The sequence below is a fragment of the Xenopus laevis genome, chromosome 6L (assembly GCF_017654675.1).
Source record: "Xenopus laevis strain J_2021 chromosome 6L, Xenopus_laevis_v10.1, whole genome shotgun sequence".
In the NCBI taxonomy this organism is placed as follows: Eukaryota; Metazoa; Chordata; class Amphibia; order Anura; family Pipidae; genus Xenopus; species Xenopus laevis.
In genome coordinates, this window is record NC_054381.1 from 44,714,574 (window position 1) to 44,734,776 (window position 20,203).

At 38.1% G+C, this 20,203-nt stretch overlaps 1 protein-coding gene across 2 annotated transcripts in view; it reads left to right on the plus strand.

The window, feature by feature from the left end:
• The window catches only part of chn2.L (chimerin 2 L homeolog), a 170,246-nt gene that overhangs the window by 136,764 nt on the left and 13,279 nt on the right, over nt 1–20,203 (plus strand). For both annotated transcript variants that reach the window (XM_041565431.1, NM_001092444.1), the window contains 1 exon segment: nt 9,890–9,974. In XM_041565431.1, coding sequence (XP_041421365.1) covers nt 9,890–9,974 — 85 coding nt within the window.

Sequence of the window (20,203 nt, forward strand, 5' to 3'; positions counted from 1 at the left end):
CATTTAAGAATTCAAATTCGACTACTCGGTCGCCACCTAAAAGCTGCCATATTACTGTTTAAGTCAGTGGGAGAGGTGCAGGGATCAATTTGGTGATGTTTGCAGCCTCCCTGAAACTTGAATCGAGTTTGATCAAATTCGATTCAAATTTTCAGGTCATTTAAATTGGTCCCAGTATAAAAAATTTGATTTTAATAATACATTTCGACAAGTTGAATTTCGAATTAATGGGAGTTTTAAAAAACTCGCATGAATTCGAAAGTCGACCCTTGATAAATGTGCCTCTAAGTATATTGTATGTCGCTCTGAAAATGGCCTCAACCTCTAACATGCAGGAAGGCACCAATGCAATTAACTACCTGCTGCAAATCATTGTTTTATATCCTTTATTTTAAGAGTTTCCAAGGGAAGGGAAAGTAAACAATAAACTTTAACACCAAATAATACAAGTCATTCTAATAGGGACAATAAGTTCAGTATATTATACCAAATACCATACTGATCTTATTCTAAGCAGAAAAAGTAACTTGTGAATTGTTTATAAAAGAACAGATGCGGTTCACTAGGTTTATATAAAATTAATAGATTTCGAGGACACTGGCAGTCACCTGTGCAATACCTAGGCAGTGAGCTAAAGAGCTCATTAATACCCAGATAAAAGGCCTTTATTGAAATGTGACACTAAATCCTACTGTGTTGTAGTAAAACCAGAATCCTCTGCTCCATATTAAATCCAGCCAACTGTAATAGGAAGATAAGAGATTCTTTGTAGCTTCTGTTGCACATGCCAAACACAGGTCATACACAGAGGAATGCATTTCTATATTCCATTTTACTTTAAAGTGGTTGTTCACCTTTGAGTTAACTTTTAGTATGATGTAGGGAGTGATATTCTGAGACAATATGTGATTGGTTTTCATTTTTCATTAATTTTTTATGTGTTTTTTGAGTTATTTAGCTTTTTATTCAGCAGCTCTCCAGTTTTCAATTTCAGCAGTCTGGTAGCTAGGGTCCCAATTGCCCTAGCAACCATGCATGCATTTGAATAAGAGACAGGATTATGAATAGGAAAGGGCCTGAATAGAAAGATGCGCAATAACAAGTGTCAATAACAATAAATGTGTAGCCTTAAAGAGCATTTACTTTTTCGATGGGGTCAGTGACCCCCGTTTGGAAGCTGGAAAGAGTCAGAAGAACAAACACACAGTCTTAGAGCAGAGATACACACTCAGATTCGGGGACATTAGTTGCCCAGCGACAATTCTCTTCTTCGGGTGACTAATATCCCCGAACTGCCTTCCCGTCTGTTAGAATGTAAATCGCCGGTGGGATAGCACTTGAAACGCTTTGCTTTCCGAAGTCGCCCGAAGTTCAGAAAACAAAGCGTTCCAGGTGCCATCCCACCGGCGATTTACATTCTAGCCGGCAGGGGAGGCATTTCGGGGAGATTAGTTGCCCCGAAGAATAAGAGATTTGTTGCATGGCGACTAATCTCCCTGAATCTGAGCGTGTATCTCTGCCCTTAGTGGGAGCACTTACTCGCCATGACGAGTTCTTTGTGCTACACGTACACAGCAATTCCACACAGTTGCTTTGATCCAAAGCATATAATTCGAACACAGAGCACCAAGGAAGCCATCGGTTGTTTAAAAATCACGATTTATTCTCCAAAATTAAAAACATGTCATCATACAGGATTGTCCATTTAAGCAGTCGGCCTTTATTATGGTCCAACCCTGTATGCTGACATGTTTTTGGAGAATAGATTGGGATTTTGAAACAGCCAATGGCTTCGTTGGTGCTCCGTGTTCGAAGTATATGCCAAGAGTTAGAAGAAGGCAAATAATTAAAAAACTGTTAAAAAATATTATAATGAAGACCAATTGAAAGATTGCTGAGAAAAGTTAACTTAAAGGTGATTTACCTCTTTAAAAGCAAAGGGAGCCCAAAAGTGTGGTACTGCACCAGCACAGTTGCCCACAGCAACCACTTAGATGATTTTACAACTTGTAGGATATAAATCAAAATAAACCAGGGATTTATTGGTGTGGGTAGCAACACTGATGCAAGTTAGCACTTATGGGTGTGAATTGCTTTGTGTAAAATTTTGACTTGAATGGGAAAAAGTGTCTTTAGAAGCATACCTCCCAACTGTCCCATTTTTAGAGGGACAGTCCCGCTTTTGACAGCTCAACCCCCAGTTCCTCATTTGTACTGGAAAGTCCAGTTTTTCTCTGCACTGAACAGCCAGAAAAAGAAACAAACTTTCTAACTTAATTGGCTTTTGGCAGAGAGCCCAGAACAGCCACAAAAGAAGAAAAGATACATTTGTAACAATTCAAATGTATATAAGCAAATAAGTAATTGTAACAATATAAGATGAAAAGTTAGACTGACAGCTTAAAGGTCAATTCACCTTCATTAGCAAAACTGTAATAACTGGAAAAAAATACAGTAATAGGTTCAAACTATTATATCCTGTGAAATTTTGTAAAATTAACATGGTAATTATGGGTGTGGCCACAAAAATGGGCGTGGTCAAAAAATCACCACGGTACGCGTGGCAACTTTTTTGTCCCTCTTTTTATTTCCGAAATGTTGGGAGGTATGCAGAAGTGCAGATATGACCTGTCAGACAGGCCTGAATAATGATAGGTTTGTACGCAGGTATATAAGTTAAGGCCAAAGACAAATGGCAGGTGTGCACTATATATGTAGGTCACACTAGATCATTAGCTTTTTCAGCCTGCCTATTCAGGGATTCTACTGTGAACAAGCATCACAACCTCGCATGACATGAAAAAACTCTAAAAATCCAGGGGTTCTCCATTCTGCATGTTTTTCCACTGCCTACAGAAGTATATGGTGGCACATTTGCCCCAGTAATCATTCAGCAGTTGCTTTTGTTCAATACCTGAAATATGCACAGTGTTACAAATGAGTCCCACATTTATGGTTTATAAATAAGCACAGACGTCAGAGTTCCCAGCATGCATCACTAGTGGATCTGGGGCATGTGAGCAGCCATGATCTGTCAGGAATTCCATAAATCTAGTGTGAACAAGTCCACTTTGAGACATTAGTAGCGCTCTCTTACAGACTCAGTGAGATTGTTTATCTCTCATTTCCTTTCAACTTGTCTGCTTCATTATAACTGCACAGATGAAGATGGAAATAATGCAGACTAATTAATCTTTTAAGGGGAACATAAGCCGTTCCTACTTGTGTCTCTGAGCTCTCCAGAGTAGGCAGCCAGAACTTAAAGGGACAGTATGCCCATTTTTTTCAACATTAGTTCAATGAATAGCACTCAGTGGACTGCTTATTTGTTTTGGCTTTACTTTCATTTTCAGATTAGGCCCTGCCAAGTGCGAGAAATAGCAAAAGATATAGATATCTCTTGGATATTTCTTAATTAAAATAATAGGCAAAAATGATGTCCAGTACAAGCTAATGTTGAAAAGGGGGTTATACTGCTTCTTTAAAGAGACAATGTACACTTAGGGCCAGGACTCATCAAAGAGTGAAGTTAATAGTGAAGTTCCGCCACTAGAGTGATATTCCGCCACTCTCCATTCATTTCTATGGGATTTTTATAGGCGTCTTTATCAAAGGGTGAACTTTTACTTTCACCCATTGATAAATAAGCCTTTCAAAATCCCATAGAAATGAATTGAGAGCTGCGGAATTTCACTCTAGTGGCGGAACTTCACTCTTTGATAAATTTACCCCATGGGGCATTGGTTCAACTGCATTCAGTCTGTGTTTTTTGCAGGCTAAGAGAAGGCTTGTGTTCACAGTTTCTGCTTAAAGGAGAACTAAAGCACAACTAAAGAAGTAGTCTAGAAATGCTGTACATTATATTTTAGGTTTTTGTACCAGCCCAAGACAACCAGTAAAGATTTGAGCCTCTGAAGATGTCCCAGTAGCTCCCCATCTTCTTTTCTGCTGATTCAGCAGTCTCTGTGGTGCTGTCACTTACTGAGCTTAGGGACCCACTCACAATATACAGTACAAATAGAATAGAAATGTCACAATATAAGGCTGATTAGTAATTAATACAGATAATTACTACATGGCAGCGCAGAAAACCAGTGCAACTAGCATCAGAATTTAATAATCATCCCTGTAGCATCAGCTTATATTACAGACCAAACTCATTTTCTGCTGGATAATTAGTGACGACCCCTAAGCTTAGCTTCTCAACAGCAGCTCAGAGCCCACTGAGCATGTGAGTGTCACAGACACTTTCCAAGATGATCCTGTGACAAGTTTGAAGTCCTGGATCATTGCTGCTATTGACAAGCTGAAACTTTAGGCTGGTGCAATAAGTGCCGTATATAAAATATGGCATTTTTAGCCATATTAATTTTTAGGGTTTAGTTCTCCTTTAAGTTAAATATATATGTATTTTAAACAGTTTAGAACAAGTACTTTAAATTTCCTCTGTTCTTCCAATATAATGTGAAAGAAGTAGAAGAAAGTTCATTATATTACCATTTCCAGTTAAACTCTGTGTCAAATGAATTCCCCCCTCATCTGTAAACGTGATACAGGCAGCAATTTGCAGAAGCAGTGGCATTACTACAGAGCAGGGGTCCCCAACCTTTTATAACCACATTTAAATGTAAAAATAGTAGGGGATACAAAATAAGGGATGCGATTGGATATTTTATAGCCCCTATGTGGACTGTCAGCCTATAGGAAGCTCTGTTTGGCAGCACACCTGTTTTTTATGTAACTAAAACTTGCCCTCAAGCCTGGAATTCAATAATAAGCTCATGTTTGAGGCCACTGGGAGCAACATCCAAGGGGTTGAGGGAGCAACATGTTGCCCACGAGCCACTGGTTGGGGATCCCTGCTATTTCTGGAGCAGTTAGAAAAGCCTGTTAAGCATAAATAAAGAACATTTGTCTAACATCTGGTTTTATTCTGCCCCTCATGACAGTGACCATTACCTGCATGGTGGTAGGGGCAAAATATTTTTATTTTAAGTAAAATTATGCCACTAGAGCATCATATATTTTTTTTAATTTTTTTTTGTTTAAGTTTTCTTGACTACCGAGACACATCATAGAATTATTTACTAATAGCTACTAATCAGACCTTTCCACTCATTATCTAACTGACCGTAGACTGGTCAAAATGAATTGCTGGTTGGTTGCGTTCCTGTTATAGGACAAGAAACCTCCGGGTAAATAATACAAGATTAGCTTTTAGTTAGTCTATATAAAAATGTACAGTCATACAGTAAAAAAAGGCATTAACTAGTGAAAGATAACTTAATGTTTTCAACATGCTCCATGTAGATCCCTCGTGCCGACGCAGTTACAGTAAAACATCCCATCTGTCCGAATGCTGAATAACTGTTATTGTATGCAGCCCAACTTGGTAAATGTGAATGTACACAAAACATTTGACTCATGTGGTTCTTCTGGGAAAAGAGGTCGGAAGTCCGTAGAAGTATGTGCTCTGAGATCCTGGGAAAGTATGCACGTCTTCAACTCTGCCCAATGGAAGTTGCATTTCTCAGACACAATAAAATCAGTTTTATGCTGAAACGAAGAAAAATCAAAGGAAACTTTCCAGCAGAGGTGGATTTTGGCGTGAATATTTGGCTAGTGCTGATATGAATGAGTTATCTTTTGGAAGGCCTCGTTTTCCAGTAATGTGACTCCAAAAATTAGCATTATGCTGCAATTGTATCTGATCTCGCAAAGGGCAAACATTCTCCCCAAGCCGCTCATATGTGGATTTTAAAGTCTAACGCTCTAGCAGTGGCATAATAAGAGGATTGCCATATGTGAAGCTATCCTCATGAAATCTGAATGTTTCGGCAATAGCTAAAGGGTCATAGCTTGATCATCCTTAAAGCTATAGTTCACCTTTATGTTAACTTTTTAGTAAGTTACAGAATCTTGTATTCTTCTAATATTCTAATATTTTTTTTGATTATTTACAGTCCTCTTCTGCTTCTTTCCAGCTGAAGAGGATTTTCTTTTCTTTCTATCCTGGCCCACTTTGCTTTGCATTCCAAACTGATTTAAAATACTCTCTGGTTGCTAGGGTAAATTTAATCCAAACAACCAGTTAGCCGCTGATATTTCAAACTGCAGAGCCGCTGCTGAAATCAAAAAGTTAAAAATCTTGTGATAATAATATCTTTCAGTATCCGTATGTGATTATGTACTTTGGCACAGATAATATAGTGTGGTACATTCCATAAAAAGAATGTTCCCGACATTACAGAACATTAATGTGTGCAGCTAAACTGATTAAAAGAGTTATTAAAAAGAAAACAGGAAAGGGAGCCAAACCGTCATAATGGCTCTGAGTTATTCATTTTAAATGAGTCTTTGCAGAATTGGCCAAGCCTCAAGCTCCAGCAATAGTGAAAGCCACACTGATTCAAACTATAGGGAATCCTGTCAAATGTCTACATCGAGCTAAAAGGTGGCAACCCTAGCATCAACCCATACTATAAACCTAGAAAAATATTTAATACAGATATGGGATCTATTATTTGGAAACCCAGAAAGCTCCAAAATGCAGGCCATCACACATAGGGGCAAATTTACTAAAGCGCGAAGCAGCTAATCCAGCTGTTTGACAGTTCTCTTTTTTGCATCATTTGAAATCCTGGCAGGGAAGGAGGGACTAAACACTGATGTTACAAATTATAACAACTTCTCCACAGCTTACAGACAGCATGCAGGAACTACATAACCCACAATGCATTGCACTGTGATGTTCAATTCGTTACTGAATTCACGTGTGCAGGGAATTGTGGGGTTTGGAGGATGCAGGCTAAAGACAGATGGCTGCTGATACAAAGTAGCAGTAGTCAGCCAGCTCAGCAAATTAGTCAGACAGATCAGCAGGAAATCAGGAGGCTAGGCTTAGGGAACTGTTCCAAACCATTAAAAATAATGAAAAGTCTGTATATTTTTTAACTGATGTATATTGAAAAGTTGCTTGATATTATGTTTACTTTTCAAAAAGCTTAAGTTATGTTTTGTGGAGTTCCCCTTTAAGAAAACTTGTTTTTTATGTTAACTAAGGTGCATAAATCCATATTTGTGCAAAAGAATCCTATTGGGTTTATTTCATGCTAAATGTTTTTAGTAGACTTAAGGTATGGTGATCCAAATGCCAAGCATTCTGGATAACAGGTCCAACCAGAGAAAAGGAAATATTTTATTAAAATTTGGATTATTTGTATAAAATGGAGTCTATGGTAGAGAACCTGTCCATAATTCAGAGCTCTCTGGATAATGGGTTTCCGGATAACGAATCCCATACCTGTATTAGGGTAGGACTCCATGAGCGATTTTGTTACGATCCGACGCGCTGCGACAAAATGCATGTGAATCGTCGTATGGGACAAAAATAAGGCAAGAAATAGAATTGTCGCATGTCGCAGTCGGATCGCGTTGGATGCAGACGCTGCGCGCTGCGTCTGCATCCGACAGTCGGATCGCGTCGGATCAATGCTGCGACACCATGCGACAATTCTATCTCTTGCCTTATTTTTGTTGCATGCGACAATTCGCATGCGTTTTGTCACAGCCCGTCGGATCGCGACAAAATCACTCGTGGAGTCCTACCCTAACACTTCAAAAAATGCAAAATGCAAACACAGTAGGAAGAAACCAAGATGTCAATGTAGCCTACCCTTCTTGGACTTTGTAGAGGCCTTTCATGTATTTCAAAGTATAAATCATGTTTTCATCTAAGTAAAACTTCTAGTGTGTGGATACCATTTTGGATATGCAGTTTCAAGAACCAGATTACAAAGCGTGTCTCTACTGTTCGTGTCTATTGCCCGGCTGTTTTGTTGAACTGATTTTCATCTAAAATAAAAAGCATGTGATGCTCTACTATTACTGTTACCTTCAGCGTACCATTAGTTGTATCTTGGTTATTTTGTGTGTCCTACATGCATTTTTTTGCAGTCCTTTGTCCTATACGAATCATTTTGCAACAGTTTTGTTCACTTCTAATTTAGTCAAATTCAACTCCAATACACACCCAGATATCAACGGCACTCAGCTGCATTCAGACTTTTTAGTTGCCCGACTATGGGCCAGATTCAGTTAGAGGCAACTTAGAACCCAACTATGAGGCCACTATGAGAAAAAAAGTGATCTTCAAATTGAGTTCCACAAAGGACCAGATTAAACTAAAACGGGAGGGCTTTTTTCATCAAACCTATGTCTGAAACTGGGAGGCCCATTTATTAAAGTTCGAATTTTGAATTCATGTGAATTTTTTTACTCGAATAAATTTGAATATACTTGAAATTCAAATGGGAGGTTATTTGAGAAAAAATGTAAACATCTAAAACTCGAACAAATATTCAAACAAACATTTTCCAGGAGACACATATGGACTGTTTGTTAAAAAAAAAAAAAAATAACATTATGTTTAGCGATGGGCAATTTTGTCCCGAAAAAATTAATGAAACGCGAATTTTGACGCCAGCGTCATTTGATGCACATTAAAATCAATGGGCGTCCGTTTACTTGTCGCCAGCATCGGAATATTTGCGGAAATTTTGTGAATATATTCGCTTGCGGCAAAATGCGCCAAAATTCGCCGCACATTTGCGCCTGGCGAATAAATACGCCCATCACTAATTATGTTCTATAATATCATGATGTGTTAAAGCTCAGTAGCAAACAAGCCTCTCTGAAGTGTTATCCCTGATGCAAGTTGTGAGGGTGGAATTAATGATTGATGATTGGAATGATTAGAAGCTCTTTTGGGCAGGGCCGCTTGCATTGGTTGTTTTGTATGTTTTCTTTCTATTATTGTACAACGCTGTAGTATATGTTGGTTAGTGTTGTAAGTACATGTTATTAACAATAATAAATCTGAAAGCATCATTGTTGTGTTTTTTGCTGGAAGGTAAGCATTGTTATCGCTCTCTATATAATAACGACCATATCTCTGAATCTTGCAAACAGTCTCTGTTTTTCGTAAGCCATAATCATGTTAATATTTAACATAGCAAAGAATACCCAAGACAGTTAGGGAATGCATGACAACTATTGTTGCACATGCTTTGTTATTGTTATACATTGTTATTCTCTGAACTCCATCATTGCCATGTTACTAACAGGATAAACTCTATATCACCAACTTTCAGCAAAATCACATGGCCACTACAATTACCAACCACCACATCTATCAATTATTCAGAAGAATGGCCAGTGCATGAGTTAAACCTGTACAGCTTTTGGTTAAAGAGACAAATATGAACTGGCTGTAACAACTCACAAATATGTTCATTCCCTATAATTCTTTAGCACACACTCTAATCTGCTGTGCCTCATGTCTTCATTATATAAAACTATAGGTTTCTGTTCCAGAATATAACCTATAATCACGATTCTCTGTACTGTTCGAGCTGTAGTGGACCAATTACGTTTGAAGCTAACCACTTAAATATATCTCTAAAATCAAGTTTCCAAACTAGAACTGTGCCACGCTGATGCAATGTCACTGCAAGCTTAGCCATTTTGTGTGGTTTATTTGGCTTGCAAGCCATGTAAATTCAGATTTCCCCTTACAAGGAAAACCCATTGTTTTATTGAATTTATTGTAATATACGTTGTAAAAATATGCTGTGTCATTGTAATTTCCAGTAATAATAAGAAGTGTTGAAGTCAAGAACAGCACAGAAATCAAATAGCTGTGAAATATATCATATCAGTAAAGTTAAGTAGCTGAAGACAGAAAAACTCGGTTCTCAGCTTGTCTCTCTATCAAGAGCAGTTTTTATAATGCTCTTTTTGTTACTTTATTGCTACATCGCATTCTTTTTGTGTTTAGTCTGCCTCACCATCTGTCCACTTTTTAAACCAATTTCTATTTACATTTCAGGTTCACACATTTCGGGGGCCACACTGGTGTGAATACTGTGCCAATTTCATGTGGGGTCTCATTGCTCAGGGAGTCCGATGCTCAGGTACAGACATTTGCTTAGAATTACATTTTCGTCCTTAATGCAAAATATATATTTATTGTATATGTATTTTCTGTGTAATGTCTCTTTAAATGCACTGCAACAATAGCCACTGAAGCAAAATGCACCTTATACATTCATTTCGTAATGGGTGTATTTCCTTTTTATGATTCAGTAATGTAACATAGATATATGTGTGTTGGATGGATAGATGTGAGCTAAGCTCATTTACTGCTGATTTTATCTCTCAGCTGCTGTTCTATTGAAAATCCATTTTAAGCCCCAGTGCCCCCAGAGGATCGTTAATCTAGGACCCCTTCTTGTATCTCTGTAACACCTGCTGCCTCCAAAGGTTCTATTATTTACACCCTCTTATTTAAACATTAAGATTGCTGCATTAGATAATGCTCATTTTTCTTCTGGATTTGCTATAAGGACTCCATCTTCCAAAGCTTGTTATCTGGTAGGTGCCTAACAATACACAAGTGTGACCAATAAGCAAGGCTGATCCTTTTTCTTTCCTCCACACTCAAAGGAACAGTAACACCAAAAATGAACGTTTTTTGAACGTTTAATGAAAATGTCATGTACTGTAGCTCTTCACTGGTAAACTGATGTGTTTGCTTCAGAGACACTACAGTAGTTCATATAAACAAGCCGCTGTGTAGCAATGGTGGAAATTGAAAAAAGGCTATATGGCACAGGTTAAATAGTGGATAACAGATAACACCATTGTATTCTACAGAGCTTATCTGCTATGTAAAGGTGGCCATACACGGAGAGATCCGTTCATTTGGCAATGTTACCAAACGAGCGGATCTCTCTCCGATATGCCCACCTTGAGGTAGGCAATATCGGGCTGATCCGATCGTGGGCCCTATGGCCCCACGATCGGATCCTAACAAATGGGAAAGGGCTGTCGGATCGCGGGACCGCATCAACGAACAGATGCGGCCGCGATCCAACAGGATTTTTTGTCCCATCCTATCGAGATCTGGCCGACTTTCGGCCAGATCTCGATCGGGGAAGCCCTCGGGGGGGCCCTATACACAGGCCAATAAGCTGCCTACTCGGTCTGTCGGCAGCTTTTATCGGCTCGTGTATGGCCACCTTAACTTGAGCCTTTTCTCCTTTGAATGTCTGCCCCCATTGCTACACAGCATCTTATTTATATAAACAATAGTAGTGTTTCTGAAGCAAACACAGCAGTTTTACCAGTGCAAGGCAACACTGCATTATATTTTTATTACTTTAAAACACTTTAATCTTTTGATGTTACTGTTCCTTTGGCCCCAGATGAAGTCAACAGCTTATTGCCCAGTGTATGGGGGCCCTCCAACGGGCTTCCCTGATCGATATCTGACGAAAGCTTAAAAATCCGGTTACTCGAGGATTGCATCAGTTCATTTATACAGTCCTCGATCCTACCGCACGTTATAATCCGATCGTTATACCCTAGGGCCCATGATTGGATCAGCACCAATATTGCCCACCTCATATCGGGCGGGGGTTGGGGATCTGCATATTTATGGCCAGCTTTAGACTTTGGGTTTAATTAGATTTCAGTTATCATCAGAAAACCTAATGTACCACATCATATCTGTCCTGGCAGTTTGAGCTTATACATCGCATATAGTATGTGGATGCCCAGCAGGTGAAATCTGCCCTTTTTGTTATTGTTACTATCATCCTTTTATTTGCAGTCTTAACCTTGTAGTGTAATTATTTTTTGACACTAATGACTGTTTCTTCTTGTATCCTTACACATTCTGACATTCCTAACACTTGAATGGTGATATGCTAACCTTATATTAGATAAATGAATGGCTTCCGGCAATAGGATAGATAGTCTCGTGGCATCTCCATGATAAGTCATGCTTGACTTCACTTGGGTTCTGCTACCCAATCAGACATCCAGTACTTCACTAGCAATTTAATTCACTGATGTCACACAGAATGAACGATTAAGACTTTCTGTGGTTCTTTCATAGCCTGCAGTCGAATTAGTCTGTATCAGAGCGGCAATATTTAATTACGCTTAGAGCTGAGATTTCTTCAGCCTGAGCTTCTATCTGTAGCTGCTAGCATGCTGTGATATTGCAGTCCAACAATCTGGCCACACTTAATATGATGCTAGCAGAAACAATACAAAACTGCCTTTGTGATCCTTCTCGCCGTGATATTATATTGAAAGTATATTCTGCGCTTATCTCTGAAGTACGTGACTCTGCTTATCTGCAGAACTGGTCATACAGTATTTTCTATAGGAGGAAAGGGCATCAGGGCCATAGGATTGCATGTGAATGTTACATGACAGAATGGTGGAAGAAATGCCACATTGTGTATTGTGTGTTTTGTTAAAGGCCAATAGTTTGTTCAGTGATGTATATCCTGTGTACATTAAGAAAGATGTGTGTTCCACTGTTAACAGAGACAAACACTGATTGCTAATTAAAGTGGACCTGTCACCCAGACACAAAAAGCTGTATAAAAAAGGCCTTTTCAAATTAAACATGAAATCCAATTTCTATATTTTATTAAAGCATTCATAGCTGCTGTAAACTCATTTAAAAATCTCAGCTGTCAATCAAATTACTTTCACTTTCCATTCAGCACTTCCTAGATGTCACTGCTCTCCCCATATCCCCCTGCTCTATTAACCATTTAATTGTGTAACCAGGGCATGGGGATGGACATCAGGTCCCCCATTGTGGTGCACAAACAAGATTCTGAGATGATACAAGGCTTGTCTTAATAACAGTGTCCACAAAATGGCTCCTGCCTGTTTGCTAGAATTATGAATTCCCAGACTGCAGGAAACAAGATTCAAATGATTTATAGAGTGTAATTAAAGTTCATTTTGCTTGACTTATGGGATAAAATAGGATATTTTTTTGGGTGATGGGTCCCCTTTAAACAAAAGCCAAATTATTGTAAGGGGGAAAAAAGTCAAAAGCAGTTTTGTTGCAGCCAGTCACTTTGCCCCTCATTGAGGAACAGTATGTTTTCCTATCAATGTCGTAACTATAGACGAATATGGTCACCACTGCATGAGAAACTAGTGTTCTGTATGGAGTCCAACCAATTGTCATGTTGTTCAAGCACTTTGTCCCCTAGAGGGCATTGGTGCCTAAATGCTTAGTGGAAATTTAACTGCATGAACAGATTTACCCTTCATTTCTGATCATTTTGCTTTTAGTATTCCTTGAAATATTTGTGCAAATTCCCAATAAATGCAACATGTAGTATATATTCTGTAAGATACAGTACATAACAGGCTTACCTTGTGCTTATTAGAATGATGCCAGTAATTGTATCTCTCTCAATCCTTAATGCAAATATTATATTGCTTTCTACTCATTTGTTCAACTTTTTGCCTTCTTATGAAACTGAATTCATATTCCATTGTAGCCTTATACATTTGGCAGTATGGTAGTGCCAATCATATTAAAGGAGAAGGAAAACTACGGAGGCATTTTACTGCCAATAGATTAGCTGCAATAGTGTAAGCTAGAATGCTATATTTATTCGGTAGAATGTTTTACCATACCCGATTAAAAAGCTATAGAAGTTCTCTGTTTGTTTAGGATAGCAGCTGCAGTATTAGCTTGGTGTGACATCACTTTCTGCCTTAGTCTCTCCCTGCTCACTTATAGCTCTGGGCTCAGATTACAGCAGAGAAGGGGGGGGGGGGAAAGGAGCAAACTGAACATGCTCAAGCCCGGGGCAAGGAGGTTTAAGCTGAAGGCAGGAAGTCTGATACAGAAGCCCATGTGTACACAATAGAAGGAAAGAAATGCAGTGTTTCTTTTGACAGAGGACTCAGAGCAGCATTACTTTGAGGGTTTGCTGGTGTATTTAGGTGGACCTTTCTGATAAGGCTTACTTAGTTTTAACCTTTCCTTCTCCTTTAAACAGACACTATAAATCTTTTCCAGTGCATCCCCAAGTTCACTACAGAACACTTAATTACACAGGGAAAAAACAAATCACCAATGAAAATTCTACTGATCAAAAAATTAAACCAAAGGTGCAAGAGAATTCACCAATAAGAATGCTGATTCCCAGCACTGTGTCTGTTATCTTACATAAACAGATTAGTATTGCATTTTGGAATCTTTATATTACACTGGACATCTTTGTTCAGTGCTATGAAACTGTGCTTAAAGCTTCCAACTCCAAAAAAAACATGGAGGCAGATTTACACAGATCAGCTGGATTCTCCTTGTAGGATTATTTTGCTGCCATAGGCCCCTAGAGACCCGGGGAAAGGTTTTAATGAGAAATATTGCTTTAAGTATACAACCTTGATGTTGCTGGACTACAGCTCCCAGGGTGCCTTAACACTGATAATATGTTAGTGTTAATATGGCATTGGTAGTAGGGTTGCCATCTGTCTGGTTTTGACCCGGACAATCCGGTATTTTGAAGGGCTGGCCGGGACAAATTTCCAAATTAGGAAAACCGGCAGGATTCCCTATGATTGACACAGCGATCAGGCAATCGCCGCATCATAGCCCTGCCCCTTCCTCATCACAGCTCTGCCCCCTGCCCGGTCTCCACTGTGCTAAAAGGTGGCAACCATAACTGGTAGTCCAGAAACAACTGAGTAAAGTGTGGTTGAGCAGGGCAGTACAGTAGAGTTTAGCTCCTAAGGATTTATTTTTTCATGGAAGGGTAAAAGTGCAAAAATCACTGCAGTGATTGTCCCTGCCATGTATACTGGAAGCATTCCATATAGGTGTGGGGCACCAGGGGATATAAGGTGCTTCAGAGCCCAGTGAGTCTCCAGTTATCTGTGGGTTTTGCATAATTCTATTTTACTCCACCTCTCACAATCATTATTGGTGTGGGGATGCGTGTAGCTACAGTAAGTACTAGAATTTATCAGCACCAAAAAGTTCCAGGAAAACTTCTTCAGCTATCCAACAAATGCCCTATAGTGAATCACGCCTATTTAATTACTTTACAAATATTAAAATCAAGATATTTTACATATGGGTTTTACTGGTGCCAAATTTAAATAAAAAAAAAAAACAAGCTCCAGCAACGAAACTATTGAATCGCTTCTAAACAAACATCTATTGATGAGACTGGTGTGGTTTTTTTAGAAGCAAACCAAACCTTGGCTGTTGCACGACACATAAAAGAATCACAATTATTTGCTTTGCTCATATTGTGTTTCTGTTTTCATAAACGTCTCTTGAACCCTTGTAAAAAGGTACCTTGAAACTAAGGGCAACCCCAGCGATTGTTATCTCCTGTTTCTGTTTGCTCAGGCCTCGCTCACAACAGCGCAACAGTTTCTTAGTGCACATTCTGCATGCTTTCTGCACATGTTCCATGGTTATATGTAGAGATTTGGTCATTTAACTAAATCTTTGCAGATTTCTAATAAAACAATTGTTAGATGTTGCGAACTACTTTGAGGATAGGACTTTCTTTGCAGCAGTTTTTAGAGTGTAATTTGGCATTTTCCCTATTCAGCGCTGCATTCCTGATACATTTGCAATGTCACAAATATCAATTTATCAAAGTGATAATGCTGCAGATATATTTCTTTTTTCAGAATATGCCCATACTTTTAGATTGTTATATCTATTGATCAAAACCCTCTGTAGCTCTTGTATCAGTTGTATTTTTATATCTAATCTGTTTGGTCAATGTATACACATATATGCTGTAGAATAATTAAGTGTTTTTAATAATAATAATAATAATAATAATAATAATAAAAATAATAAAAGTTACATAGTAATTTGGGTTAAATAAGACAAAGTTAATCAACTTCAACTGCTGAAACGAAACCAAGAGACCTGACTGTACACTCACATACTTAAACTATATATACTGATACATATACAGGTATGTGTCCTATTATCCAGGATTGCTCAATACCTGGGGTATTCCAGATAACGGGTCTTAACATAATTTGGATCCTCTACTAGAAAATCATGTAAAAATTAGGCTGGTTTTGCTTCCAATAAGGATTAATTATATCTTAGTTTGTATCAAGTACAATGTACTGTTTTATTATTACAGAGAAAAAAGAAATCATTTTAAAATTTTTGGATTATTTGAATAAAATGGAGTCTATGTGAGACTGCCATTCCCTATTCGTGGCTTTCTGGATAACGGCTTTCTGGATAACGGATCCCATACCCGCACTTAAAACTTCTGTTTTAAGGAATGCTTGGGTTTGCTGTTATTTGGATTAGGGAAGCACCAAATCCAAGATTCGGCCAGGATTACTCCTTTTTCGGCCATGCATTCCACAACCTCACTGTCCTCACTGTAAAGAACCACCTACGTTGCTTCAAATAAATTTGAATATACTCAAATTATTTAAGAAAAAATATGAACATCTAATATTCGATTGAATAGTCCCGACCGGAAAATTTGAATCGAATTCGAGTCTAGTTTTCATTACAAAAAAAACTTGAATGTCAGGAAGGCAATTAACATATTTAAGTGGTTCAATGGACCTCAACCATTGACTTGTACATGAACTCGGCAGGTTTTAGGTGGCGAATATTCAAATTAGAACTGTTTCCATTGGCGAGGTGTGATAAATCTCATTCAAATTTACATTCAATTTGGGGGATTAACATTTGTGTGAATTTTGACACCAAAAAAAAATTTGAATTTACTGTTCGACCCTTAATAAATCTGCCCATTAGTGCACTTTTCCCCATGTTAGGAAACTAACAGAAATGTAAAGAAAGCCATTCCATAAAGCACTATTCCTGCCATCCTAAACACTATGGGCTGAAGAGATTCAGATTGACGCCATGATTATACACTGTCTATTCAATAAACATTTGATTGTTTGTGAGAAGTGTCAGTAATTACCCATAGTTACAAAAAAGCTGTATTTTCACTGACAGAAGAATAAAGGAAATGCATTTTATGCAATCTTTTTGTTCAACCCACTGAATTAAAGCTGAAAGTCTGCAGTTCAACTGTATCTGAGTTGTGTCATTTAAAACTCATTGTGGTAATGTAAAGAACCAAAATTAGAAAAAAGTTTTCTCTGTCTAAATATTTATGGACCTAACTGTAGTTAATAAATAATCAAAACTAATATGGTGTTCCATTTGTCAAAGGATGCTTTCTGCTGTGAATAAATCGTTCATATCTCCTTGGTCCATGGATTATTTGGGTAAATTAGCAGTCGTGCAGGGATTTCACTTCTAATTGCTTTCAGCTGGTTTTAACAGGCAGAAATATGCCATGAGATGAAGCATCCAATCAGAAACAGCACATTGTATTAGAAAAATAAAACCATTTCCATTATAATCATCTTTTGCAGTTGCCATTATAAATATAATATCACATCATTGGAAATTGCTAGTAATTATTATAACTCTGCATTTTCTAAATCATGGAAATTAAAGACTGATTTAATGTTTTTAAATCATTTACGCTTTTGTGGAATAGTCTGTGTGGGGTAGGGAGTTAGTGTTTTTTTTAATAAGGGATTTGTTTCTCATTTAAAGGGATCCTGTCATCAGAAAACATGTTTTTTTCAAAACGCACCAGTTAATAGTGCTACTCCAGCAGACTTCTGCACTGAAATCCATTTCTCAAAAGAGCAAACAGATTTTTTTATATTCAATTTTGAGATCTGACATGGGGCTAGACATTTTGTCAATTTTCCAGCTGCCCCTGGTCATGTGACTTGTGCCTGCACCGGAGGAGAGAAATGCTTTCTGGCAGGCTGCTGTTTTTCCTTCTCAATGTAACTGAATGTGTCTCAGTGGGACATGGGTTTTTACTATTTAGTGTTGTTCTTCGATCTACCAGGCAGCTGTTATCTTGTGTTAGGGAGCTGCTATCTGGTACCTTCCCATTGTTCTTTTGTTTGGCTTCTGGGGGGGGGTGATATCACTCCAACTTGCAGTACAGCAGTAAAGAGTGATTGAAGTTTATCAGAGCACAAGTCACATGACTTGGGGCAGCTGGGAAATTGACAATATGTCTAGCCCCATGTCAGATTTCAAATTTGAATATAAAAAAATCTGTTTGCTCTTTTGATAAATGGATTTCAGTTCAGAATTCTGCTGGATCAGCACTATTAACCGATTCTTTTTTGAAAAAATTTTTTTTCCCATGACAGTATCCCTTTAAGGTTTTCGTCAGATCACCTGACGAAGGGGTACGTCCCCAAAACATTGTACTTTGTTGGCTTGACATTAAACACAGGCTACTTTCTTGCATTTAGTGGTGGAGGTGCTGTCTTCCTATACCCCAAGCACCGTACGTCGAAAATTGAGAGGCCTGGGGTGCGAGTGCAATTTTGCTAAACTACATCACTGTGGACCTCTCATATTGGGGAGGGAAGAATCAGAAGTAGCCTGGCACATTTTTCCAGCATTTTTCCAGTTCTTCCCATTCTTCCCAGTAGGATGTGATCTATGGCTGTCATTTGTTACTGTCATTTATCACTACTGAAATAGTGGGCTACAAATCACTTAATTACCAAGAGAACTAGTAATGTCTGACAGGGTAGCTATGAAAGCCTGTGTGGTTTGGCTGGCTGGCGAAAGACCTCAACAAGTTATTTTTGAATGACTCCTTTCCATTTTGCACTCAAAGGAAATTAGTATTATCAACAGAATTGTAAAACCAATTTGTACAAATCTTTTTTCCACACCTAAAGGAATTAAAAATTGTTTAATTGTTATTGTAATGTATTTTCCTATTAAAACTTAAATATTAGTACAACAAATTCTGCAGGAATTTTAAGTGCAACCTACTATTTTGTGGTCATTGTGGTATTTTGAGGGGCACATTTACTAAGCTTGAGTGAAGGATTCGAAGTAAAAAAACTTCGAATTTCTAAGTATTTTTTTGGGTACTTTGACCATTCAATAGGCTACTACCACCCTCGACTTCAATTCGAACGGTTCAAACTAAAAACCGTTCAACTATTCGACCATTCGATAGTCGAAGTACTGTCTCTTTAAAAAAAACTTAGACTGCATACTTCGGTAGTTTAAACCTACCGAGGTACAATGTTAGCCTATGGGAATCTTCCCCATTACTTTTCTATGCTTTTTTTGATCAAAGGAAAATCGTTCGATCGATGGATTAAAATCCTTCGAATCTTCGATTCGAAGGATTTCATCGTTCGATCAAACGATTTTTCCTTCGATCGTTCGATCGTAGGATTAGCCCAAAATCCTTCGACTACGATATTCGAAGTCGAAGGATTTTATATTGAGGGTTGAATTCGAGGGTTAATTAACCCTCGATATTCGACCCTTAGTAAATGTGCCCCTGAATGTTATTCCCAATGCTATATATTCCAGCTTTGTGTCAAGAATAAGACCAAGGCCATTCTTTTGTACTTCAGTCACTTGCTGTTAATTGCATATGATTCTGTTGTATCCAAGTGCTTTGGAACACCACACTTAAGTAGGTATTAGACTTCTGGGCATTTGCAATAGCATTTGAATCCAATCACAAACGTAGGGGCCTCTTACATTCCACAGCTATATCCACTTTCCTTTGTATAGCATATGCCTGGTAGAAATGATCATAATTCAAAATGCAAATGTGAGCATGACTACATATACTACTTCATTTAGAAAACTGTCTGTCACTTAGAGACCCATTTATCAATGGTTGAATGTTTGATCAAATGGTTCCGACCTGAAAATTTGATTCCCATTCGAATGATATTCAATTCATACGAAGCAAATTTTCTCCGTAAAAGGCTATTAACATCTCCAAATGGCTCAACAGACCTCTGCCATTGACTTGTACATGAACTCGGCAGGTTTTAGATGGCAAATATTCGAATTAGGACTGGTCAAGGTGTGATAAATCTCACATTCGAATTTACATTCAATTGGGGGATTAATGAATTTTGACACTCAAAAATTCGATTTTACTATTCGACCCTTAATAAATCTGCCCCTTAATCTTAGCCTGTGATTAAGGGGCAGATTCAATTAGATTCAAGTTTTTTTTAGCCATGAAAAAAATTCGAAATTCTAAGTAATTTTTTGGATACTTCGACCATCGAATAGGATACTAGGACTTCAAATTTACTTCAAATTCGATTCGAAGTAAAATAGTTCGAATATTCGACCATTCGATAATCTAAGTACTGTCTCTTTAAAAAAACTTCGACTTCAATACTTCGCCGAATTAAACCTGCCGAAGTGCTGTGTTAGCCTATGGGGACCTTCTAGACCATTTTTCTAAGTCTTTACACATCGAAG